We start from the raw sequence: 21,401 nt of genomic DNA, 5'->3' as shown, positions 1-21,401 counted from the left end.
GACTGACAGAAGACGAGTGCATCAAGTATATGCGACCCCCATCAATCAGTAACAAAGTGGTAAGAAACTCTCCAAAGGTGCAAAAGACAGAAACGAGCTCACACATGGAAAATCTCGATAGCAAGTAAACACATGAAAACACACCTAACCTCATTAACGGTGAAGAAATACAAGTTAAAGCATGAGAGGCTAGAACACGGCAGCCAGACTGGCGAGGAGTCCGGCCATGTTTGTAATGGCTAAAAACTGCAGACAGTGCAAACACTCACAAACAATAAAATAGCTGAATACACTGTGGTGTGTCCAAAAACTGGAATAATACAGAGCACTACGTGAACTTCAGTTACAACTGGACGTGTCCGTTCTCAACATGAGACTTACATTGTGGGTATCAATATGACCTCACGTACAAAATGCTGAATTACATGGGACGCCTGGGGGGCTCGGTCAGTCGAGCATCTGCCTTTGGCTCAGGTCATGATCCCGGGGTCCTGGGATCGAGCCCCGCATTGGGCTCCCTGGTCAGGAGGGAGTCTGCTTCTCTTTCCTTCTGCCTCTCCCCCCTCCCCCAGCTTGTGCTTGCATGCTCTCTCTCTCAAATAAATAAGGAAAAGAAAAGAAGAGGAGAGGGGAGGAGAGGGGAGGGGAAGGGAGGAAAAAGAAAGCCGGAGTGACTGTAATATTGACAAAGTATATTTCAAAGCAAAGCATATTACCAGAGATTGCGAGGGTCACTTTACAATGATAAAGGAGGTCCATTCATCTAGGAAATATAACAATCCTAAATACTTATGAGCCTAACAACAGAGCTTCAAAATACATAGAGCAAAAACTGAGAGAAATGCAAGGAGAAAGAGAAAAATTCATAATTATAGTGAAAAGATTACAACCCTCTCTCAACAATCAATAGCAAAAATAGACAAAAATTAGCGAGAATGCAAAAGACTTAAACCTTATCCTAACGGACTTCATAGAACACCATAAAACAGTCAAACATCTTTAAATGTGTACCCAGATATTTACCAAGATACACCCTACCTACGGTCATAAAACAAATCTCAATAAATTTAAATGGATGTTCTCTGACCACAGTGGAATTACACCATAAATCAGTAACAGAAAGGTATCTGCAATTTCCATAAAAATTTGGAAACCAATGACAAACTTCTAAATAAACCCTAGGTCAAAGAATTAACCAAAAGGGAAACTGGAAAGTATTTTGAAAAAAAAAAAATGAAAGAACATATTAAAATTTGTAGAATGCAACAGAAAGATCTAACATCAATTACCTTCCATCTCAAGAAAGAAAAGAGAGAAAACTGCAAAGCAGAAAAGAAATAATAAAGATCAGAGTAGAAATCAATAAAATAAAAAGCAGAAAACAATAGAGAAAATCAATGATGACAAACGCTGCTCACTTAGGAAGATAAATAAACGGGTTCATCTCTAGCCAGAAATATGAGGAGACCAATCTCCCATGCAGAATTTCACATAATCTAGGTAGATGCTCCCCCAAGAAGGTGGAGTGTAAGTCCTCCCCCTAAATGTGGGCTGCACACAGTGACCTCGTCCTCAAGAACACAGGATGGAACGCCATCCCCGCCAGGCGAGCAGGGTCAGCACCGGCGGTGACAAGCACGCTGGCAGTGTGCACCCTGGATTCCATGTGATGAGAAGGGCACCTTACCTCTGTGGTCTTCCTCCCCAGAGCTCATACTCCCAACCTAATCATGAGAAAAACATCAGACCAAACCCAGCCGGGGGGCATTCTGTAAAATATCTGACCAGTACTCCTCGAACTGTGCAGATCATAGAAGAAAGCCTGAGAAACTGTCACAGCCAGAAGGAGCCTAAGGAGACAGAAGGAAACGTCACATGGCATCCTGAACGGAGCCCTAGAGCAGAAAGAGCACCGTCCCACAGAAATACACAGGCAGACACACAGGTAACTGATTATTTTCTAGAAGCAATATTGGAAAAGTAAAAAGAAAAAAAAAAAACACCTGGCAAAGTTAATTTTAATATCTTTTATTTAAGCAAACATATACAAAATATCAATTCAACATGTAATGGTATGAAAAATATTGAGCCATTTTACATTCCTTTTTTTTAATACTAAATATTTGGAATTTGCAGTGTGTTTTACACGTACGGCACATCTCAATTCAGAGCAGGCACGTTTCAAGTGCTCAGCAGCCACCTTGATGGACAGGCAGCTCTAAATAAAGAGTTATGATTTAAAGCTGACAACAACTGAAAACTACTATAATCACGGCGATGACTCTTGGTTAATTGCAGGCTAATACATAGACACTGCTTCCTCTGACAAGTTTCATTTTGTGGTTAAAATGACAACAAAAAAGGAGCAGCAGCTCTGCTATGATTCTCTACGTGTACTCATTTGTCTGGAGTCTTTTCCCTGCAAACTGTACCTGTGGGAGACTGTCCACACCATGGGCTGAAATAAAAATCTCTATGCTGACGAGCATAGAGCCTGATGGGTGCGCAAGTTTTTAAATAAGACTTAAACTGGGAGAAAACGTCTGCACATCACCTATGTGAGAAAAGACTTATATCCAGATACATAAAGAATTCTCAAAACTATAAAAAAACCACCCAAAAAAACATGGGCAAATATTTTAAGACACAATTTCATGGCAGATTAGCCTATGAAAACATGCTTGATGTCACAGACATCAGGGAGATGACACACTGTGCCCCCCCCCCGAGGACCCCCAGCAGTGAGAGGGCACTCGGGCAAGTGCGGACAAGAGAGTAACAAGCACTGACCACGCCGGCCAGTCTCTGAAGACGTCAGCCATAAGCCGACCTCAGGCGTAGCCGTCCTCTCTCCTGATCACCGGAGAAATGAAGGCATTTATCCCTAGACTCTTGCACCCCTGTTCACAGCGGCTTTCTTCGTAAACTCAAATACCAGAGACAATGTGAATGGCCAGCCATAGATGACTACGTTTTCTTGTGTGGTAGGAGGTAGAGCTCTTCAATTTTTTTCCAAATGGTTTGCCCAAAGTCATTTACCCCAAAGCATCTGTTATCAATTCATGCATCTCTGATGTGAGCCTTCAGACTCTAAAGACCCACGAACACCGGCTCTTGGACACTCTGTTGTAGTCTCCTGAGGTTTCTTTCCATTCCTGTGTCCTACTGTCATACATGGTAGTGCCCTATTTTGATACACAATTTGACAAATTTCTGTGTGTTTTTCTATTACTTTTCTTTTTCAGAAAAAAAAATTGAGGGAAAAAAAAAGCAAACTTCCTAGACATTTCGAACTGTAACTATACCCATAGTCAGAAAAAGTAAGAGACTTACAGATAAGTCAGGAATTACTGACATGGGAGAAGCGCCCATGAAAGCCTGTGATGTAAGTCAAGTTAATGCAGAGAACGATTCCATCAGAAACTCAACGAGAGAAAGAAATTCCATACGCGCTCAATTTGGGAAAAAATAAACCAAAAGAGAAACAGGAAGGTATTAAATACAGAACAGTAATTTATAAAGCAAAAACTGGCATCCATACATAGTAAAATGATATCAAGAGATAATTCTTGAAAGGCATAAACTATTATCACACCGGTAAAAGTGAGCAGGAAGAAAGGAAAACACAAATACATAATTAGGAATGAAAAGGCTATAACTCAAATATGAGTATTTCAGCAACTCTAAAGGCATCCATATAAAAATTAATGCCAACAAATTCAAAAGCGCTACATGAAAACACGATTTTCTAGAAACAAAAATGAGCTTGAACTCAGAAATCTGGTAGTCTCATCAGCAGAGTAAGAAAGGATAGGCTTGTTTATAAACTACCCGCCAAAAGTGTCCAGCGATTGGACGTGGTTGAAACTGAGCAGGGTCATGGGAAGGACCGACCCTCCTTCAGGACAGTGACCCCTCCCACTGTGTCCCAGTCCCACAGACCCGGGCAGCGCAGCCCAAGTCACTGAGGACTGAGCGGCTCTGGCTTTCCCATGTGGGCTGCACTCACCTGATCATTTCCACACACCTGTAAATACGGAGTTCCTGAATTCTGAATTCCCACGTGCAAATGCACACAAGCAGGGCAGTGCGTCCTCTTGGCCCTGAGGCCCTGCCAGCTACGCTCGGCTCTACACAAGTCTTCCGGAATGACTGGGTAGGAGGCCTGTCCTCATTGCTTGTGGCCACAGCGTTCACAGCAGCATTCCCAGCCAGGAGCAGCCATGCCACCACGGGCCACCAACCCACCCGCCAGCTCCGCGCGACCTGCACAGACAACACTCAACACTTCACGTAGACTTTGTGCCTTGTGACCCACCTTGAGTATGACCATGGTTATTTGATTAAAGTGCTTTCTTCCTAGGAAGCGGGATGTCCATGTTGGCTGTACGTTCTGTCCTACCGAGCCAGGACACACTCTCCAGAGGGCTGGGAGAATCACGACGCCGTGAGTTCCACTGCGGACATACATGGACGCAGGAAGGAGAGGTGGCCCCCTCCCCTCTTCAGTCACGCCCGCCAATCCAACAGGACTCGAGGGAGCCACGTCCTGACCAGGGGTGGTCTGTGCCTGCAGCCACGGTACCAGACCTTCCTGGGCAATACGAGGCATCCTCAATGGCTGGAAAGCTGAGCCGGGCTCACGGGAGCCGGCCGGTCCACCGGAAACACGAGCGCTCCTTTAGTAAGAATCTGCTAACGGCGTGACCCGATGCACGCAGCTCTGATCTTCACAACAACCTGAAAGGGTAACCTTTCAGGGGCCACACCGGAACATCTGCCTCCATAGATGACTCGCCCCTGCAACGGGCTCTCCCACCTCAACCACCAAGAGGGGAGCACCAACTCCTCACTGATGAGACCCCACTCTGTGACAGGCCTGCCCGTTCACGTGGCGTCTCCAGTGGGGTCTGAAACGAGCTCTGCAAGGCCTCGTTGATGGCACACCACCCTCGGGGCTGCCCGGGCCCTTCTGTGACCCTATCTCCCTATGCCAGACCCACCACTCTGTCCTGAGACCTGCCAGGGTCGTCCTGGCCGCACTGGAAGGCCCCTCTCAGAGAGCACCTCCATAACCCACAAATCGCCCCTAGTTATTTGATGGCTCCTAAGCTCGAATGGAGGTTTAGTCCCCAAATCTGGATTAGCGTCTTCCAGACGCTAATTCAGTTTCCACTGAAGATTAAAGGAGAAATGCTTTGAAGAAAATAAAAACAGGCTCCAAGGTCAAAAATCTTTGGGAAATTTCTCTGGGAGATAGAAGCAACCCCTGCTTTTCAAAAGTCCACATTATGCCACTTTGCTTTTACAGAAGAGCTCCATCAGTAGCTGTTCCGAGGGGATTCGTGCTGTAGGAAGAGCGGCAGAGAGCGCACGGAGCGCTCAGTGTTGGGTCTGCAGCGGGCAGCCCGTGCTCAGCACCCTCCGGGGACGTGCTCGCACCTCAGCGCCCAGCCTCCGGGGCTCTGAGCTGCGCCTGCTGGCACCTGTCCTCTGCTGGCAAGATGCGTCCTAAGGAAAGCCCAAGACGGGTCACTTCAGGGTCTGGGAGCGTGCAAACACCTCCCCCCACCCCCCGCAACGAGTTAATGGTGATCCCTGCTTTGTCCTACTCGGATTGGGCTGGCAAAAGTCTGCCCACTTGGGGACGGTGGGGGATCCCGTATGGAACACACCGTTGCTTCTGGGAAATGTTCCAGTAGAGAAACTGGCTTCCAATTTCCTATTTTTACAAATTTTTAATCTAAAACTGAACTAGTATCCTAAAAACTACTGGCCTTCACCACAGATTCATCTCTGCAGAGCCAGGACTCCTAACCGCCCCTCTGGTCGGAAAGGGACTCCGACGGCAACATCAGACAGCCGAATGGAGGGGGGCCCGAGCACGGAGAGGTGCCCCCCCCTGCCCCCGGCTCTGCCCAAAGGCCACACACGGTCCATTTCCCAGGCTTCACTGCCGGCACAGTTCACGCCCGGACGCGCCTCACATCAAACTGCGAACGCGGCCCGCGAACCTGGCGGGTGAACTCGATCTCTTCCCAGGTATTCATTCAAGGAAGAACCGATACATCTGAAAGATAACTGCTTTAATTCTCTACGTTTCACTTATGCAACATCATAAGGGCAGATTCATGTGACTTGATAGGACATTTTTACAAAAAACAGTTTCCCCCACATCTGGTCAGTAGTATATAAATATTTACAATGAAAAAATAGGCAAGGAGAAAGGAAATCTTCATTATTCAAGTCAGTTTCTTTCCAATGTTTATCAGAATTTGAAAATAAAATAGCTCATAACTTCCTAGTCATCCGTATTTACATCACTTCAGCCGACAGATGGAGAAATCGAGGCTTGCGGTGTTCTGTTCACGCCCCCCCCAAACTAGTTCTACGCTAGTTTAGAAGTTATCTGAAAGAGTAAATTAAATATAAAAATGTAAACTTTGAAGGAAGATAAACTTTGAAAGAAGGATAAATGTGTAAAGATTCTTTCAGAGGTTAATATCTTACACACTACAAACCAAAATAAAACGCTCTATATATTTTCTTAGTAGGGACATTCTGTGTCAATTTGATTATATAACAAAGATTACCTCTAAGGAGGATGTTAAAAAAATAGCAACGACATTACCGTCTTAACTGACGAACATCCATCCGCTCCAATTTTCTCTAAAAGCAACTGTGATTTCTTAAAAAGGGACAAATATAAATTATATCATGGAGAGCTTACGAAGCCTCCACAGTGGTATCTCTTGAATACGAAGACTTTAGAAAATAAATCTGAGTAGTGCAAACCAGCCCATTCAACTTAGTGCTCTTACAGACGTATTCACCTCCGACGCAGAGAAACAGGACTCTGACTCTACCAGACGCCATGCCGTTGAAAACACTGAAGGACTTGTGGGCAGGAACGGTGGACGTCCGCAGCATGCCAGCGGCCTTGAAGATTTAAACGTGAATGTGTGTCTCGTAATGGAATTCCCAGCGTGCGCAGCTCCCTGTGAAGACAGGGAAGGGCTCACGCGTGGGAGCCGCGCCGCCCTCGAGAGCCCAGAGACACTCGGAGCCTTGGCTCTCTGGCTTCATAATGCTCGTTAAAGTCCAACCTGAAGCTAAGAAACCGAAGACTTTCATCAGAGCTGGTCGTCAGCAACACCAGAAACTGCTGCACTATGCCCTAAAAACAAGGAAAAGTATCTTTTTCAGAAGGGAGCCTTCCACAAACACACCACCCCCCTCGCCACCACAGCCTCATCTGGGCTGGTTTCTCCTTCCAGATCAACAATGTTCCATAAACACCCACCACGGCAGGTGTCCCAAAGGGAGGACAACTGCTCCAGGAACCCAAGTTCACCGAACCAATGGCAGTCGTGTTAGGAAGAGATACCCGTGTCCACAAATACATGCACAATCAACAAATTTTATTTAAAAGAACTTCCTTTCTGCCCTAAGTTCTATAAGTAAAACAGCAAAGGTTCTGATGTTAAAAAAAGCCTATCCTTTTTCTTTTAAATATAAAGTCCAGCGTTCCACTTTCCATCTTTCATATGAATCACAGAGCTCTCCCAGGAAAACTAAAAAACATGACACACAATACGCCTCTGAACCATGACCGCAGGGTCCCCTGGTCCTTGCGGATGTGGGCTTGAGTCGCCTTCCTGAAGACCGGGCAGAGTGTGGCTACATCACCTCCTTCTCAGGGGCTTTGTAAAGGCGAGGGGACATGACAGCAGTGTACTCCAACTTTCATACAACAAACACTGGCTTCGTCTCCGCTGGGCTGGGTCACTTAGGAGCACAAACCCCATCCTTGCAAGGCTCCTGAGTCACAGCCAGTAGGTGTGTCCTAAGTAGGCGATGTTCGTCTCCATGCTTGCAGACCTGGGAAAGGTCCCATCTGCAGAGAAGTCGCCACTGAAACACCACATCCCATCAGTCCTTCCAAACCCTAACAGCATCTCGGTCCCTCTCCGAGCTCCCGGGGACTCAGGTATGTCACGCAAGGGAACTCACATCTGAGCAAGCACAGAGTGGGATGCTGTGGACAGTCCTGTGTCCTTCTAGGAGACCAAGGGCTTACGAGACAGTCCCTAAGGAATTCGATTGCTAAACATATAGGCAGTGGCTTCTGTTCAGGTGGCGATGGGTGACACTCACAACAATAAACCGTGGGTAGTGAGGAGGGCACATACTGCACGGTGCACTGGGTGTTACATGCAACTACTGAATCATCAAACTTTACATCGGAAACCAAGGATGTACTGTATGGTGACTAACAGAATATAATAAAAAATATTATTATAATAAAAAAAAAGTAATTCTTTGGAAAAAAAGAAAAGAAACTGTGGGGAACACTTCTGTCCCCAGGCTGGGGACTGCGGGTGAGACCGTTCCGTGAGCAGTAAGTGATCACAGCTGCTGACACCCTGCTGTTTCAATTATCCAGAGAACAGGAAAGGACTTTTTCTGTTACAGAAAAGAAATCCCAATGGCCATGATCTAGAAAGAAGATTAAGACTATAATTTGAGTAAAACTGGGATTATACAGATTAAGATTACGTTTTAAAAATGTATTAAGTCTCGGGGCACCTGGGTGGCTCAGTCGGCGAAGCGTCTTCCTTCAGGTCAGGTCGTGATCCCAGGCTCCCTGCTCAGCGAGGAGGCTCCCTCCCCCTCTGACTGCCCCTCCCCCTGCTCATGTGCTCTCTCTGTGTCTCTCTTTCTCAAATAAATAATTAAAACCTTTAAAACAAATGTATTAAGTCCCTCGGGAAAATGTGTAAGCATTCCTATCTCTTTCAGGAATGAGCACGACGACACGCATTTTTCACTTGGGGTTACTCCGCTGCAGGAGTACTACCACCTTCACTGCGAGCACGGAACCACCACGACGTACCCGTCTTTAAGAAACGCGAGTCCCTACGGTGCCTACAACACGGGGTCTAGCAGCCGTTTCATTATCAAAACACCTGTCCGGTGAGGGTATTTTTGCACTGAACATAATCCCACCTTTGCCACCATTTAAGAAACATTTTCAACAAACACACTGTGGTAGCTAATGTCAGAGGAAGACCACCTACGAGAGGGACAAGGTCCTCCCGCACCCACGTTATGCTGAAGACAACCGTTGAAAGTATGAGGACCCGGGGAAACAAACCAGATGCCTATGGAACAGGGAGGTAGTTTCATTCTAAATTTTGAACCACATGGAGACGTTAGCACACAGAAACGTAATTTTTAAAGGTTTCAACGTCAATACTTGTCTAATTAGTTACCAGCAACTGAATGTAAAAATTCTTCAATCTTTTCACCTGTATTTCCATCACTAAAATCACACTGAGAAACTGACAGAATCAGAAACCAAACCCACAACATAAAAATCAAAAGCAGAGCCCGGGGACTCTCAGTATCCGCTCTTCTCCCAGCCTCCCGGGTCTGTGGGCCGAGTTCAGCGCCCGCCACCTGGCGTGCTCGGCTGCCCCCGCAGCAGCTCCCCACACACCTACGCCCTCCTGCCTCACCTGGGGCTCCCACCCACTGCTGACAACACCAGAACGTCCCAGGTCAGCAGCCCTAGTCAGCCCAGGATCCCTGGGAAGGTCACAGCCAAGACTAGGCCCCACAGTGGGTGGTGGGTGGACTGAAAGGACTCCTTTTTAATCATTTTGACAGCAACGGTCAACTGCAGGGAAAGAGCAACGTGATTTGGACACTCTGGTGTCACTCCAACGCGCACCTGGTAGAAATGTGTCAAAATCCGCAGCTGCGAGCACATTTTCGGTATAGACTCTCGAAATGCCTGAATCCTCTTGTCCTCCTCCTCCTCCTCGGCTGCCGTCACTCCCCACCGGCCCTGAAGAATCCAAAGGACCAGATCAAATTAAAACCCAGGGGGCAAGAAGCTGCCAGGGTGGGACTGGGCTGGCAGGGGAGGGTGGGGAGACACATGCTTTTCATGCCCTTTGTGCTGCTGAACACTTCGACGATAATCTGCGGATGCCCAACTGAGCTCTCAATTACTTTTTCCAATTAATAAGATACCTCGGAGATAGTTTACATCCCTACACATGAGCACACAGAGAGCTCCCTCTTGTTTTTAATACCTACAGTCCTACACTGCAGAACATGTAACACTTCCGATCATTTGTCACAAGCTAACCAGGCTGTGGTTACTAAAAGCAATGCCTCGTATCTTTCCATCACTGCGGGCACATTTCTAAAACAGACCTTATACATAAAAGCAGAACCAGACTGTTCAAAGCACTGAAGCCCATTAACCCTTGACTTGGCTTCTTGCTATTTCTCCTAAGCATGGTGGGTCTTTTTGTACTGGACATACACCTACTTCTAGCTTTAAAAGATGGTTCTTAATGAATGGTGACTCTAACTAAATGCCTTTTCAGCTGATATAGGAATTAGCACAGGACTCTCATCTTTTTATCAACAGGGTTCTCTTACTGTGACACAATAATAAAACTTTAATTTCTTTTACAGCTATTCTTTCTGTCAATGCTTTAGCATTTTACCTATCCCGTTCAGATTCACAGCCCACCTCGTGGTGGCTGTGTGTGTGCGCGAGGCAGGGTCGAGATACCACCCCTACCACCGTGTATCGACGTTCTCAGGGGAGAGCGAACGATCCCAGAATGTGTGGGGCTGCTTCTGGACGGTACTCTACCCCCCTCCCCGAATGTCCTGCCTGAGCCGGCACCATTCTCCTCACTGCTCTAATTGTGCAAACCTTGAGGGTGTGTGTGCACTCAACTAGAAACATATATCGTCGAATTTGGTTCTCGTTCAAAATTCTCTTCACTGCATGCTACGCCCTATGTATTTCCACATAAATTTTAGAATTAGTTGATCATTTTCTACCCCCCAAAATTAAACCCACAAAAACCCCCGAAACTGTAGGGGTTTAGAACTGGGACTGCACTAAATCTACCAGCTCTCCAAACCATGAACACAGCTGACGCCTCTCCTTATCGAGGGGCCCTTTACGATCTCTGTGATGCAGTGGTAAGGGGCCAGAGAGCACGTACTTTGGGGTTCATGGGCCCCCGATCTGTGCTGTTAGTCAGCTCTACCAAGAGAGCACACGAGCCACCACAGACAACATGGAAATCACTGGCACGGCTTCTCCAGTAAACTCCACCTACAAACACACAGGAGGCCAGATCTGGCCTGCAGACCCTCAGTTGCCAAGCCCTGTTGTATAGTTTTCTGTACAAGGGCCATTACATATATTTTATTACATTTTAATGCTCTCTTAAAGACATTTTTAAAATTTCATTTTGTTTGTGGCTGATGGAAACAGAAGTGATTTTTGCGTACTGACCTTGTTTACTGCCACCTTGATAAAGTCACTTATTAATTCTAGTTCACTTACCTAAAGATTATTTTGAGTTTTCTATGTCCACAACCATGACTTTTGCCCCCTACCTGCCCCCCCAAAAAAAGAGACGGCTCGGTTGTGTGTTTGCACTTGTACTTCTTACTCTCGGTCCACCATCGCCACGCTGAACCGAGTGCTCACTGCCCTGGGTCTCAGCCCCAGGGCTGCACCATTAAGCATGAGCTTTTCACTCAGGCCTTTCAAGCAAACCTTCTGTCACATCTTCCTTACTATCAAACGATCTTATCCATTGAGATAATCATGTAATTCTCTCCTTTAGTTTGTAAATGTGGTGAATTACGGTATTTTCATCAGAATGATACACGAACTTTGTACTTCTGGGATGAACCAAAGCTTGTTTGCTGTCCTACCGTTTGATACATCCGAACTTGGTGACACTGTCTTTGGGCTTCGTGACACAGACCCCGCACAGAGCAGAAAGCAACAAAGGCCAGGCTTGTCTAAATGCTTTCTTAGATTTGACTTTAGAATCAGGTAACTATTTTACAAAGTTAAATTCAATTTTGTTTCATAAGTTAAAAGCAAAAACGAAACCAATTAATTTGCACACTGAGCCGGGGCCTAACCTCAAGGGAGTAATTATGTCAGGTGCGTTACAAGCCGGGTTCTGATGTGCACGACTAGCCTGCGTCCTGCTCACGAACTACTGTTGCTGCCCTGCTGGAGCACGTGTGTGGGGACAGCTGTGTGCACATCTGTGTATGCTGGGGGGGGGGGCTGTCGATAGCAAGTAACAGTCTGCTACTATTAGAAACCAGGATTTCCAATGTAGATTAAGATAGAAAAAAAGTCCCTTTAATCCTAAACTTGAACTGGAAATATCATTATAAACCTAAAGGAAAAGAGGAAGGAAGCAGAGAACCCCAGGGCACAGGACATGGAGCGTGGCTCCGACAGGAAGACCAGGTCCACTCAGGGGCGGAAGCAGGCGGCCGGCTCCTCACAGCACGCGCAGGGCTCTGGAGCTCGGGGCTGAGTCCTCTCGCACGGTCTCTTTAGAACTGCAATGGACGCTGGGTCTAAGTGAGTCCTTCTTCAATTATTTTGCCCACTGAATTTAAATAATATCTCAGATACAGTTCCAGCTTTAACTGTCCAAAGGTATCCCTAGGCGCATCTGAATGAGCACACTGAATAATCCTGACTCATTATGTACATCTGTTCCACTCCAGCGCCGACGGCCTCGAGTCTGGAAGAACCATCAACTCCCACACAACTGGCCGCCCTGCTGTTAGAAAATTCTGAGGACTGATTTTTGTAGATTTTATATAGTTTAGTAATGCTCCAGAAGGGCGGGTTCTCTGGGGCCGTGGGCAGCTTTAAAAATCACAGCAGTGATGAGCTTTCCCAAATGCTAAATAACAGACATACCCGACACAGGTCAGTGAGCCCCTGCGTGGGGTCTTACTTAGCTGCTCCCATTGTACAATGACGGGAACCTGTCTCAAAGAAGTCAAACCATCCAAAGGCACAACGCCAGGGAGCACGGTCAGGGCGGAGTCTTCGGCTGGCCTGGCACCTGAGTGCACCCACCACAGGCCAGGTGGCATTTCAGGGTCACAAACACACACCCAATCTCAGAGATACAAATGAAGGAAGCCCTTCCTTCTGTTTCCAAAACACCCTGAGGAGACAGCATGTGCTCTAAGTGGTTGTGAGTTTTCCAAACTGAACAGGATCCTAACACAAGACTTAAGGGAACACGTAAAAATAAAACTAATCAAACTGTTCTCTAAAAAATCCGTCATCACCCTGGGGCACCTGGGTGGTGCACGGTCAGTTAAGTGTCCGCTCTTGATTTCGGTTTAAGCCCCACGTCAGGCTCTGCACTTGGTGGGGAGTCTCCTTAGGATTCATACTCTCTCAATCAATCAATCAATCCTTTAAATAATTTGTCAGCATCCCAAGAATTAACACCTTGGAAAAGTAAAAGTCACAGAGATGCAATCAAATACAAGAAATCCCATAAACGGCCAAACTTGCTCGATGCACCTTCACAGGCTCATGGGTTTGGAAGGTCACTGAAAGTAGCCCCAAGTGCAGAGCTCTGGGTCCCACATGTCCACGTGTGCCCACCAGCTGGAGGTGGCCAGGCAATGCAGAGCCAGGACCAGTCCTCAGAGCCGCCAGCGACCACGGACAGCTGCACCCACGGGCTTCCTCACGGACTCCAGTGCACGCCATCCGTATGCCCACGACAGGATGACAGCGAGGGTGACCACTCCACGTGGACCCATCAGTGCCTCCCTGGGACTCCAGAGGCAGATGTGAGCACCGTCTCCAGGAGCATTTCAGCGGTAACATTACTTGTATTCATGCTGATGGTGGCAAAAAGCTCGTTATTAAAACTGAGAAGCCCACTGGGAGAAAAGCCATACCTCAACTTCGTGCTGCTTCTTCTTTTCTTCGAACTGGAGTCGTCTCTGGAGCTCCTCCAGGGCGGCTCTGTAGATGGCGTCTTGAGTGTTCTGAAGCTCAATGATCTGATCAAACACGGCTCTGAGCTGATTCAAAAGTGCCTGAGGACCGGAGGCAAAAAAGAGACTGTAAGACGCTCTTACACTGCTCTTTGCCTATCCGCTGCTGTGTCCCGAACACCCTCACGGCGGCCTCACCAACGGCAGCGCGGCCCCAGGTTGCAGGGCTGTCAGCAAGCGTCAGGAAGGAACGGAAGAGCAAGTCCATTTCATTCACTGTTTGGTGCCACACACACCAGGACCAGACAAGGAGGATATGAGAAAGGAGATTAATATAATAAAAAAACCAAATTCAGCACAGTGTTTAAAAACCAGTGTCCAGCAGGAATGCAAGGATGGTTCAACACTAGGAACACATCGCCGTGGCTGGCTCGCCGTCCACACAGCTCACAGCCCCCTTCCTGGGCATCTACCACATTTTAGTTTTGTTCTGTCCCAGTGCGGCATGCGAAGAGGGCACAAGAAAGGATCTACAGCAAAACTCATTTATGTAAATCAAAGACACATCCATGCAAAACACCGGCTACCCAGGCAGGCGGACTGGCCAGCACAAGGACGGCTGTGCCGCCGGCGGGGGCGGGGTCTCAGGACACAAAGCACACACAAGGGTCTTTTGGGGACGGATGGCGGCCCACGACTGAAGAGCAAGGTCAACTCTATCCTCTGCCAACTTCGATTTTTAAAAAACCCATTAACAATTTGAGAAGGAAAGATAATTTCGAAATCACAGGGAAAAAAAGTCATGTGTTAAAACTTAACAGCCACTCATGATTTATGTAAAAGATCTAAACAAACGAGCACTACAAGGACCCTCCCTAATTTCGTAAAGGTTCTGTAAGATCTCTTGGCAAACATCATAGTGAATGGTGAAAAGAGTAAAACATCCCTTTAACGTCAGGGACGAGATAAGAGTCCTATCCACGCTCCTGGTAGACCCAGCTAACATCCCAAGGCAAGGAAAAGCAGAAAGCAGACCTCTGGAAAGCAAACAAAACTGGTTTTCCTTGTAAAAACAAGATCTAAGCAGATCTAGAAACCCTTAGGATGGAAAAAAAAAAAAAAGGATAAAAAACCAAAGCAATGAAAGGAATAGCCTTCCTCCAAACCAGCCTAATACCACATTTATGGCAGTCATAACCCAGAGAAGATGTGCAAGAGGTTATGGGAGAAAGAGGACCTAACCTTACTGAGAAGCGGAAGAGAGATGGAGAAGCGGGAGGGGCTCCAAGCTCAGGGACCGGAGGCAGCGAGCAAGCTGAGCGGGCAAGAACCGGCCGCCCGGCTCACTGCGGGTGGGAGGGCGCTAGGGCTCGTGAGGACGCGTGTGACGCCACCCCCACACCCCTGTCAGGGGGACACGCCCCACCCTGACCCAACAAGGTCCCTTCCAAGAGTCACACGCAGGCACAAAGCTCACTAACTCATAGCCGCTGCTGCTGGGCTCAGATGGCCCGGGATTCACGGCAAACTCCGGGCCCACCGCAAGGCTGCTGGTTCTTTCGGGGGGGGGGGGGGGGGGGTCTTACTTGATAAGAAAAAAGCAAAACAAAAGATGATCTAATTTTTTTGTTTTTAATAAAAATTTATTTCTTCCATTTGTTTCTTTATTGTAAACACGTGAGAACTGCTACTTGTGCCACAGTGAACACATCTCGGCGGTGGCGACGCTGGCTTCGGGCTGAGGCGGGAGGGCTCCGTGAGCCGTCTGCTCCGGCAGAACCGGGCAGGTGTTCGGGGTGGCTGCAGTGTGCAGCAGTGTACGGGCTGATGCCGGATCTGCATCAGCTACGCACAGACGAGAACCGCACACGTGCGCACACCTGCATGTGTCCGGCCGCAACCCCCCCAAGGCTGTGCGCCTCTCGAACAGCCTTGTCTCCTTACGTAGGGAGACACCGAAATACACTTCACTTGTCAAGAACACATGGTTCTGATCACGTTCCACGGGGACGTGGCTGAAACCCATTGCTGCCAGCCGCTGACAGCTCCTTACACCCCTCATGGGGACCGATGTCGGCGTGGGCATAATCCTCAGACAGTCCCACATCCCCTGAAAAGCACGGATTCTAACCACGCTAAGTCTCTGTAAAGCGCACACCACTGCTCTGAGCCACCTGAAAGCAGAAGTAGCGAACACTCGTGCGTCAGGCACCGAGATAAATGGTTTCCATGAATTAGGACCATCTACCTCTCGCAGACCTGCGTGAGGAGTGTCGCACCCTCTCAACACGCAACAGCACCGTGACCGCAGAGCCCCAGGAACAGACACCACTTGTTACTACATGAGCCCCTCCGACAGCGCAGGAGACGGCTCGTCTGCTGCCCCCGGGGGACGCGTGTGCCGACAGACAGACGGCCCAGACTGCAGCTACGGGCTCAGCCAGCACACACGGGGCTCACTCACCGCAGTCAAGGCCGAAAGGCTGCAGGTGCGCATCTCTTAAACTATGATTTACGTCCGAAGTGCTGTAAATTATTTTTGTGCCATTGTCTCCATATGTTTATAAAAGCTTTCTATATAGAAGCATCTTTGAACAATTTTTTACACAGATGAGAGTTTTAGTAATAAAATTCAGCGCACCAAGATACGTGTTTCCCAGCCATGACTGGGAAACCCAGATACGCTGAGGGAATGCCCTCCGTGAAGCAGCATGTTTCCCTGGAGGAGGGTACAGTAGAAGCAGAGCCCTCCACGAGCCAGAAATTTCTTTGAAATCACACATTTAATGTCAAAAAAGCACGTGAAATTCTGACTCTTACGTCACAATATCTTTGTTTCAATTGAAAACGTGTTCCTTGCTTTCCCAGACGTGTGAATAAAATCAGAACTCCACGCGGCTTGGCCACACGGAACAGCAACATTCACGACAGGTGTCTACAGGGGAGCGACACTAGCGACAAACCTGGGGCCACGGAACCCTTACAGTTCTTCAAGACAAACAGCCTATTTTCTAACACATGCAGCCACTCACTTCACCAAGGCAAACACAGAAAAGACCACTGTCCTTAGATAAGACCACAAAGGGACAGCCTGGAGCGCTCTGCGCGTCCTCACTGTCCTCCTGAACTCACAGACGGGCAGCAGTTTGCTGTGGTCTCGCACCACGTGCCTGGTTTCCTCAGCGCACGACACGAAACCAGCCGCACTGGTTCACCTATGTCTTCTGAACCCCACGGGAAGGCACTACTGTCACGCCGAGGAAACAGGTGAGTGCGATTACATGCTTCACCACTTTCATATCCATTTCTGAGCATGTTCTTGTTCTAATTCCGCTCAGAAATGGTCCACCTTGCATTTTAAATTATTAATAAAACAGTCCCATTACTACTAATGTGGGCACCAGGCGATTTCCAAGATGTCCCACGTGACAGGAGCCCAAGAGGAGAAGACTACCGTGGTTTCTGTTTCTGAACAGCACAGGGGTCTTACTCTGGAGTCGGTGTCCAGGAGACAGCGGGAGATGATGGTGTCCAGGAATACTTCATGGGCTGCGATGATGTGGTCCAAGTCTTGGGCCTGCTGCACCTTGTTCCAAAGTTCATCCCAAGAACATTCCAGCACCTAGGAAACAACCACACGACACTTAGGGATGAGGCGTGTCTTCCTGGGATAGCATCTTTGACAAAACACGCCACACGGAAGCCTGAGACACGACATATTAAGCTAACATCAAAGGACGCTCCGCACTCACCTCAAACGTAATGTAATACTGCATCTGGTGAATGAAATGGACCATCTCAGACGCCAGAATGTGGCAGTGGTGCAGCACCCCAGAGAACTCTGCAAGAGAGCCGGACAGCTGGTGTTAGACGCTGCGGGAACACGCTCAAACCACACACGCTCCCCTCCTGGACGTCTGCAATCCCTCTCTCAAAACCACCACCACTAGGTTTCACTGTTAACCCTTAAAATAGGAAACGGTCCTTCCATAATCAATTCCTGTGCCAATTGCGCTACACAAGGCTTTAGCCGTCTCATCACATGGCATTACTTTACATCATGCAAGGACCTGAAAAAGAACGGCATAAAATAAAATAACTGCATCAAAAAGTAAATCGATATATTTCATTGTACAAGTGTGAATATTCACTCAGTTCTGCGGCTTCTTGACAACAAGTCTGTCTGTGGCTGTGCAAGATTTCATGACTCCCAGCGATCTGGAGACAAAAGCACATTTCCTTGAGGGCCCGAAAGGGACCTTGTTACCTGAGAGAAACATGAACCAGGAGGGGGATGGGCCTGAGCCCCGACTCTGCTCCTGTTCTTTGCAAGATTATAAAACCATCAAAAGGCTTGGAGGTCACCAGAGAGCAGCCATTCTCTGCTCATACTTTTAATTTTTCGCTCAAAGACTCTACCAGAGTTATGAAGGGACACCACGGTAGAGGATGGCTCAAGCAGATGGGGCCACCAAAGGAATAGTTACAAGCACATTTCAATGTGGGTCAGACTGGATGTATTATTGTTTCCACCCCAATGTCTTGAATTAGTTCCTTAGGTAAATAATCACTGCTTGCAAGCAGTTCTTTGAGAAATCACTCTTGTCCCTTCCGGAGAGTAATGAGGAAGTGAAACAGAAACACATGACAGAGAGAACGGTGGGATACAGACTTTAACAACGGATCAAGTGCCCCACGGGGACTTTGCAGGCCTGGGTCAGCACGCACCGCCCGGCCCACAGGGCTGCAGCAGGCCACCTCCGAGGATGAGCGCGTGCTCCAAAGCCCCTGATGTCTTCCCCACTGTCGGGAACCAGTATCCCTGCAGAGCATAAATACTCCCGTGAAGAGCAGGTTAGGGGCTGCAAACGTCATCTGTAAGCCCAAAACGAAGAATGTACTTTTCCTACCCAAACTACCAACCGGGGATGGCGTGTCTCACCTGACACCCAAAGCCCATGTACCTAAATTACTTCCAGCATAAAAGAGCATCACAAAATGCTGTCTTAGGTGGGGGCATCCACATCAGGGTGTCCAGAAGCTTTTACAGGAGAGGGCTGCCATTTTGGGCTTCAGCCCAGAGCTGCAACGACAGGGGCCATGCTACCGTGACCCGAAGGCCAGGCGGTCTTACCTGGAGAGACTGTGCAGACTTAAAGCACCCAGCACGCGCAAACCGGTCTTTACACACCACACCCGTGAAGACCCCCAGGTCTTGCTGCGCTACCCCGCGTCCGAGTCTCCCCTCCAGTACACGCGGACTGCTTCCTGAGATGCACTGCTCTGCATGGACTCACACTGAACGCCGTCAGCTTCTCTTCTGCCCTTGTCAGGCGTCTGTGCAGTTTCTACTTCTCCATCCTGACATTTTTCTACCAGAGAGAGTTGAACATCGCTGATGAAACCGTGGATCCCATCGAATATCCCGACAGACGTGCATGGAGACAGTACGCAGGCTTCTCTCGGGGCTGTCTCCGGGGGCCCGTGGTACAGAAGCGCAGACGTCCGTGTGGCTCTTCTCAGCAGCTGGCTCCAAGTCAGTGCTCTGCACACAAGGGGAGAGGCCCCAGCCCATGACAACGCACGCTGTTACTGCTCTGGTCTGTCTGGCGGTCTTCTCAGGTGTCTCCACTGGGGTCCCACCGACACTCAATCCAGCACTACTTGGATGACGTGTTGGTTTTTAGTTGCACATCATACAAGCTTGCTCACATTTTTCACATTTCATCTTTGCACTCCTTCACAGACCGGGAGCATCAGCCCGGGATTCACACAGATGGTAACACAGTGGTTAAGTCACCAACTCCACTTTACTCTCTTGGATTTCCTCCACAGCACAATTTCTCCATGGCATTGTGAATCTACCAGGATGTCTCCTGTCACCCACATCTGGAGATGAAAATGCAGCTCAGTGACCACAGAGCAGAAGCATCTACAGAAACGATCCTGGAGTCATGCTGGCGCCAACCTACAACTCACGGCATTCAGCCTCAGCTACTCCTCCATGCCGCCCAGAAACCCTCTCCGCTCTGACTCTGAAACTGCGCTTCCAGCCACCACTACCTGGAGTCCTCCATCCATGGGCTCCCCTGCCCTCCCGAAGAGACGTGGTCTCAGGCGGGAAGCTCCCTCCGTGGCACAGCTTCAAGGCCACTCTGGGCCCCCGCTCTGCTCGTGCTCTCGTCCTCTCCCCCAGGCTGTCACATCTGCCCTGTTGCCAAAGATGAGGACGGCTGGGGTCAGTCCCCAGTCTCTACTTTAGCTGGTTGCCGGCACCGTTGACATACCGGAGCGTTTTCTCCGCCCTGAAGTACTTCCTTCTGTGGCCTCAGAGAGACCACCGTCTCCCGGTCCACTGCTCACCCTTCTGGTTGTTTCTCCCCGTCTCCGTTCGGAGGGCCCAGCTGCTGCTCTTTGCTGCAAGACCTTTTCTCTTCTCATCCCATTTCGAGGCAATCTCATTGATTCCATGGCACCCAGGATCATGTACACGAACCGTGTCTACACCTTTATCTCTAGTTCTGATCTGTCTGGGGCTTCCGATCGACCCAACGAAATGCGTCACATACATTCTTAAAAACCTCTCCAATCAATGTATCGGAAACAGAAGCAGTACCCCCAAAGTGCTCCTGCCCCAGCGCTCCGGGCCTGGTGAACACCCCACCCAAGCCCAGCTCCAAGCAGGACCCAGTCACCCAGCACCGCCCCCTGGAGCCCCCTCAAGTCCATGCACTCTCCCGACCCCAGGCTGCTGTGTCCACCACAGCCACCCTCCTGCAGGGTCACAACCAACGCTTCTGCCGACTTCCAGCCTTGCCTGTGAGACCCGTCTTCCTCAGCGATGCCACAGTGAGTTTCAGAACCAAGCAAGTCCGAGCATGTCCCACTCCCTGGTGCGAGCCTTCCCATGGCTCACCCTGCCACTGACCTGAGACCCAGCCTGTGAGGCTCTCAAGGCCTGGCTCTCGGCCCATCCTCCCCATCACCACACGCTTCCCTTCACAGACATGCTCATGTCCAGGTGTGGCCTTGGACACCACCACCTCCGCGAAGCCCGCTGTGCTACCCACATCTGCCAGGTGTCTCCTTTTCATGTTCCTAGAGTACCTGGTCTCTTCCACATCAAATGACTCATCTCGTCGCCGTGCATTCCAAGTTCTTGTTTAAATGTCCATCCTGCCCTAACAGGCCCCACAGGGACCCTATCATGCCCATCACCGAATACCAAGAACAGGCAGCACAGAATAGGCCCTCAACAACTATTTGCTGAACGAGTCATTTCAATCCTCAAGATTAAAGCGGATGCTGTGTACTCATCTCTGTCTAGACTATTTAAGTTCACATCCTTTTCAAAAGCCTTCCCTGACCGAGGCAAATTAGCAACAACGTTAAAATGAGTGTTCTTCCCTTTAACAGTCTAAAGTACTACCAAATACTTTATTTTCCTTCTAGAAAAAAATCATCTTTTCTTATATAAACAAGTATACAGAAAAGCATCTTTAAGGACACTCTTCCGAAATGGAGCCTCTGAGTAAAGGGACCTGTGACCCATATAACGGAAATGTGACGTC

At 48.6% G+C, this 21,401-nt stretch overlaps 1 protein-coding gene across 3 annotated transcripts in view; it reads right to left on the bottom strand.

Annotated features, from left to right (window-relative positions):
• The window catches only part of TUBGCP3 (tubulin gamma complex component 3), an 89,118-nt gene that overhangs the window by 12,184 nt on the left and 55,533 nt on the right, over positions 1–21,401 (bottom strand). For 2 of the 3 annotated variants that reach the window (XM_045772881.2, XM_045772882.2), the window contains exons 18-23: positions 17,583–17,671; positions 17,321–17,452; positions 13,792–13,932; positions 9,737–9,853; positions 7,107–7,177; positions 6,070–6,998 (exon numbers count right to left, since the gene is read on the bottom strand). In XM_045772881.2, the coding sequence (XP_045628837.1) occupies positions 6,863–6,998; positions 7,107–7,177; positions 9,737–9,853; positions 13,792–13,932; positions 17,321–17,452; positions 17,583–17,671 (686 nt within the window). In that variant the 3' untranslated portion in view covers positions 6,070–6,862. Of the gene's footprint in view, positions 1–6,069; positions 6,999–7,106; positions 7,178–9,736; positions 9,854–13,791; positions 13,933–17,320; positions 17,453–17,582; positions 17,672–21,401 lie in introns of those variants that run through there. The other variant, XM_087864971.1, reaches the window with a different exon arrangement.

This window comes from Ursus americanus, chromosome 10 (genome assembly GCF_024610735.1).
Source record: "Ursus americanus isolate L20-20 chromosome 10, mUrsAme1.1.p, whole genome shotgun sequence".
NCBI classification, from domain to species: Eukaryota; Metazoa; Chordata; class Mammalia; order Carnivora; family Ursidae; genus Ursus; species Ursus americanus.
This window is presented reverse-complemented; position numbering and strand designations above follow the sequence as displayed.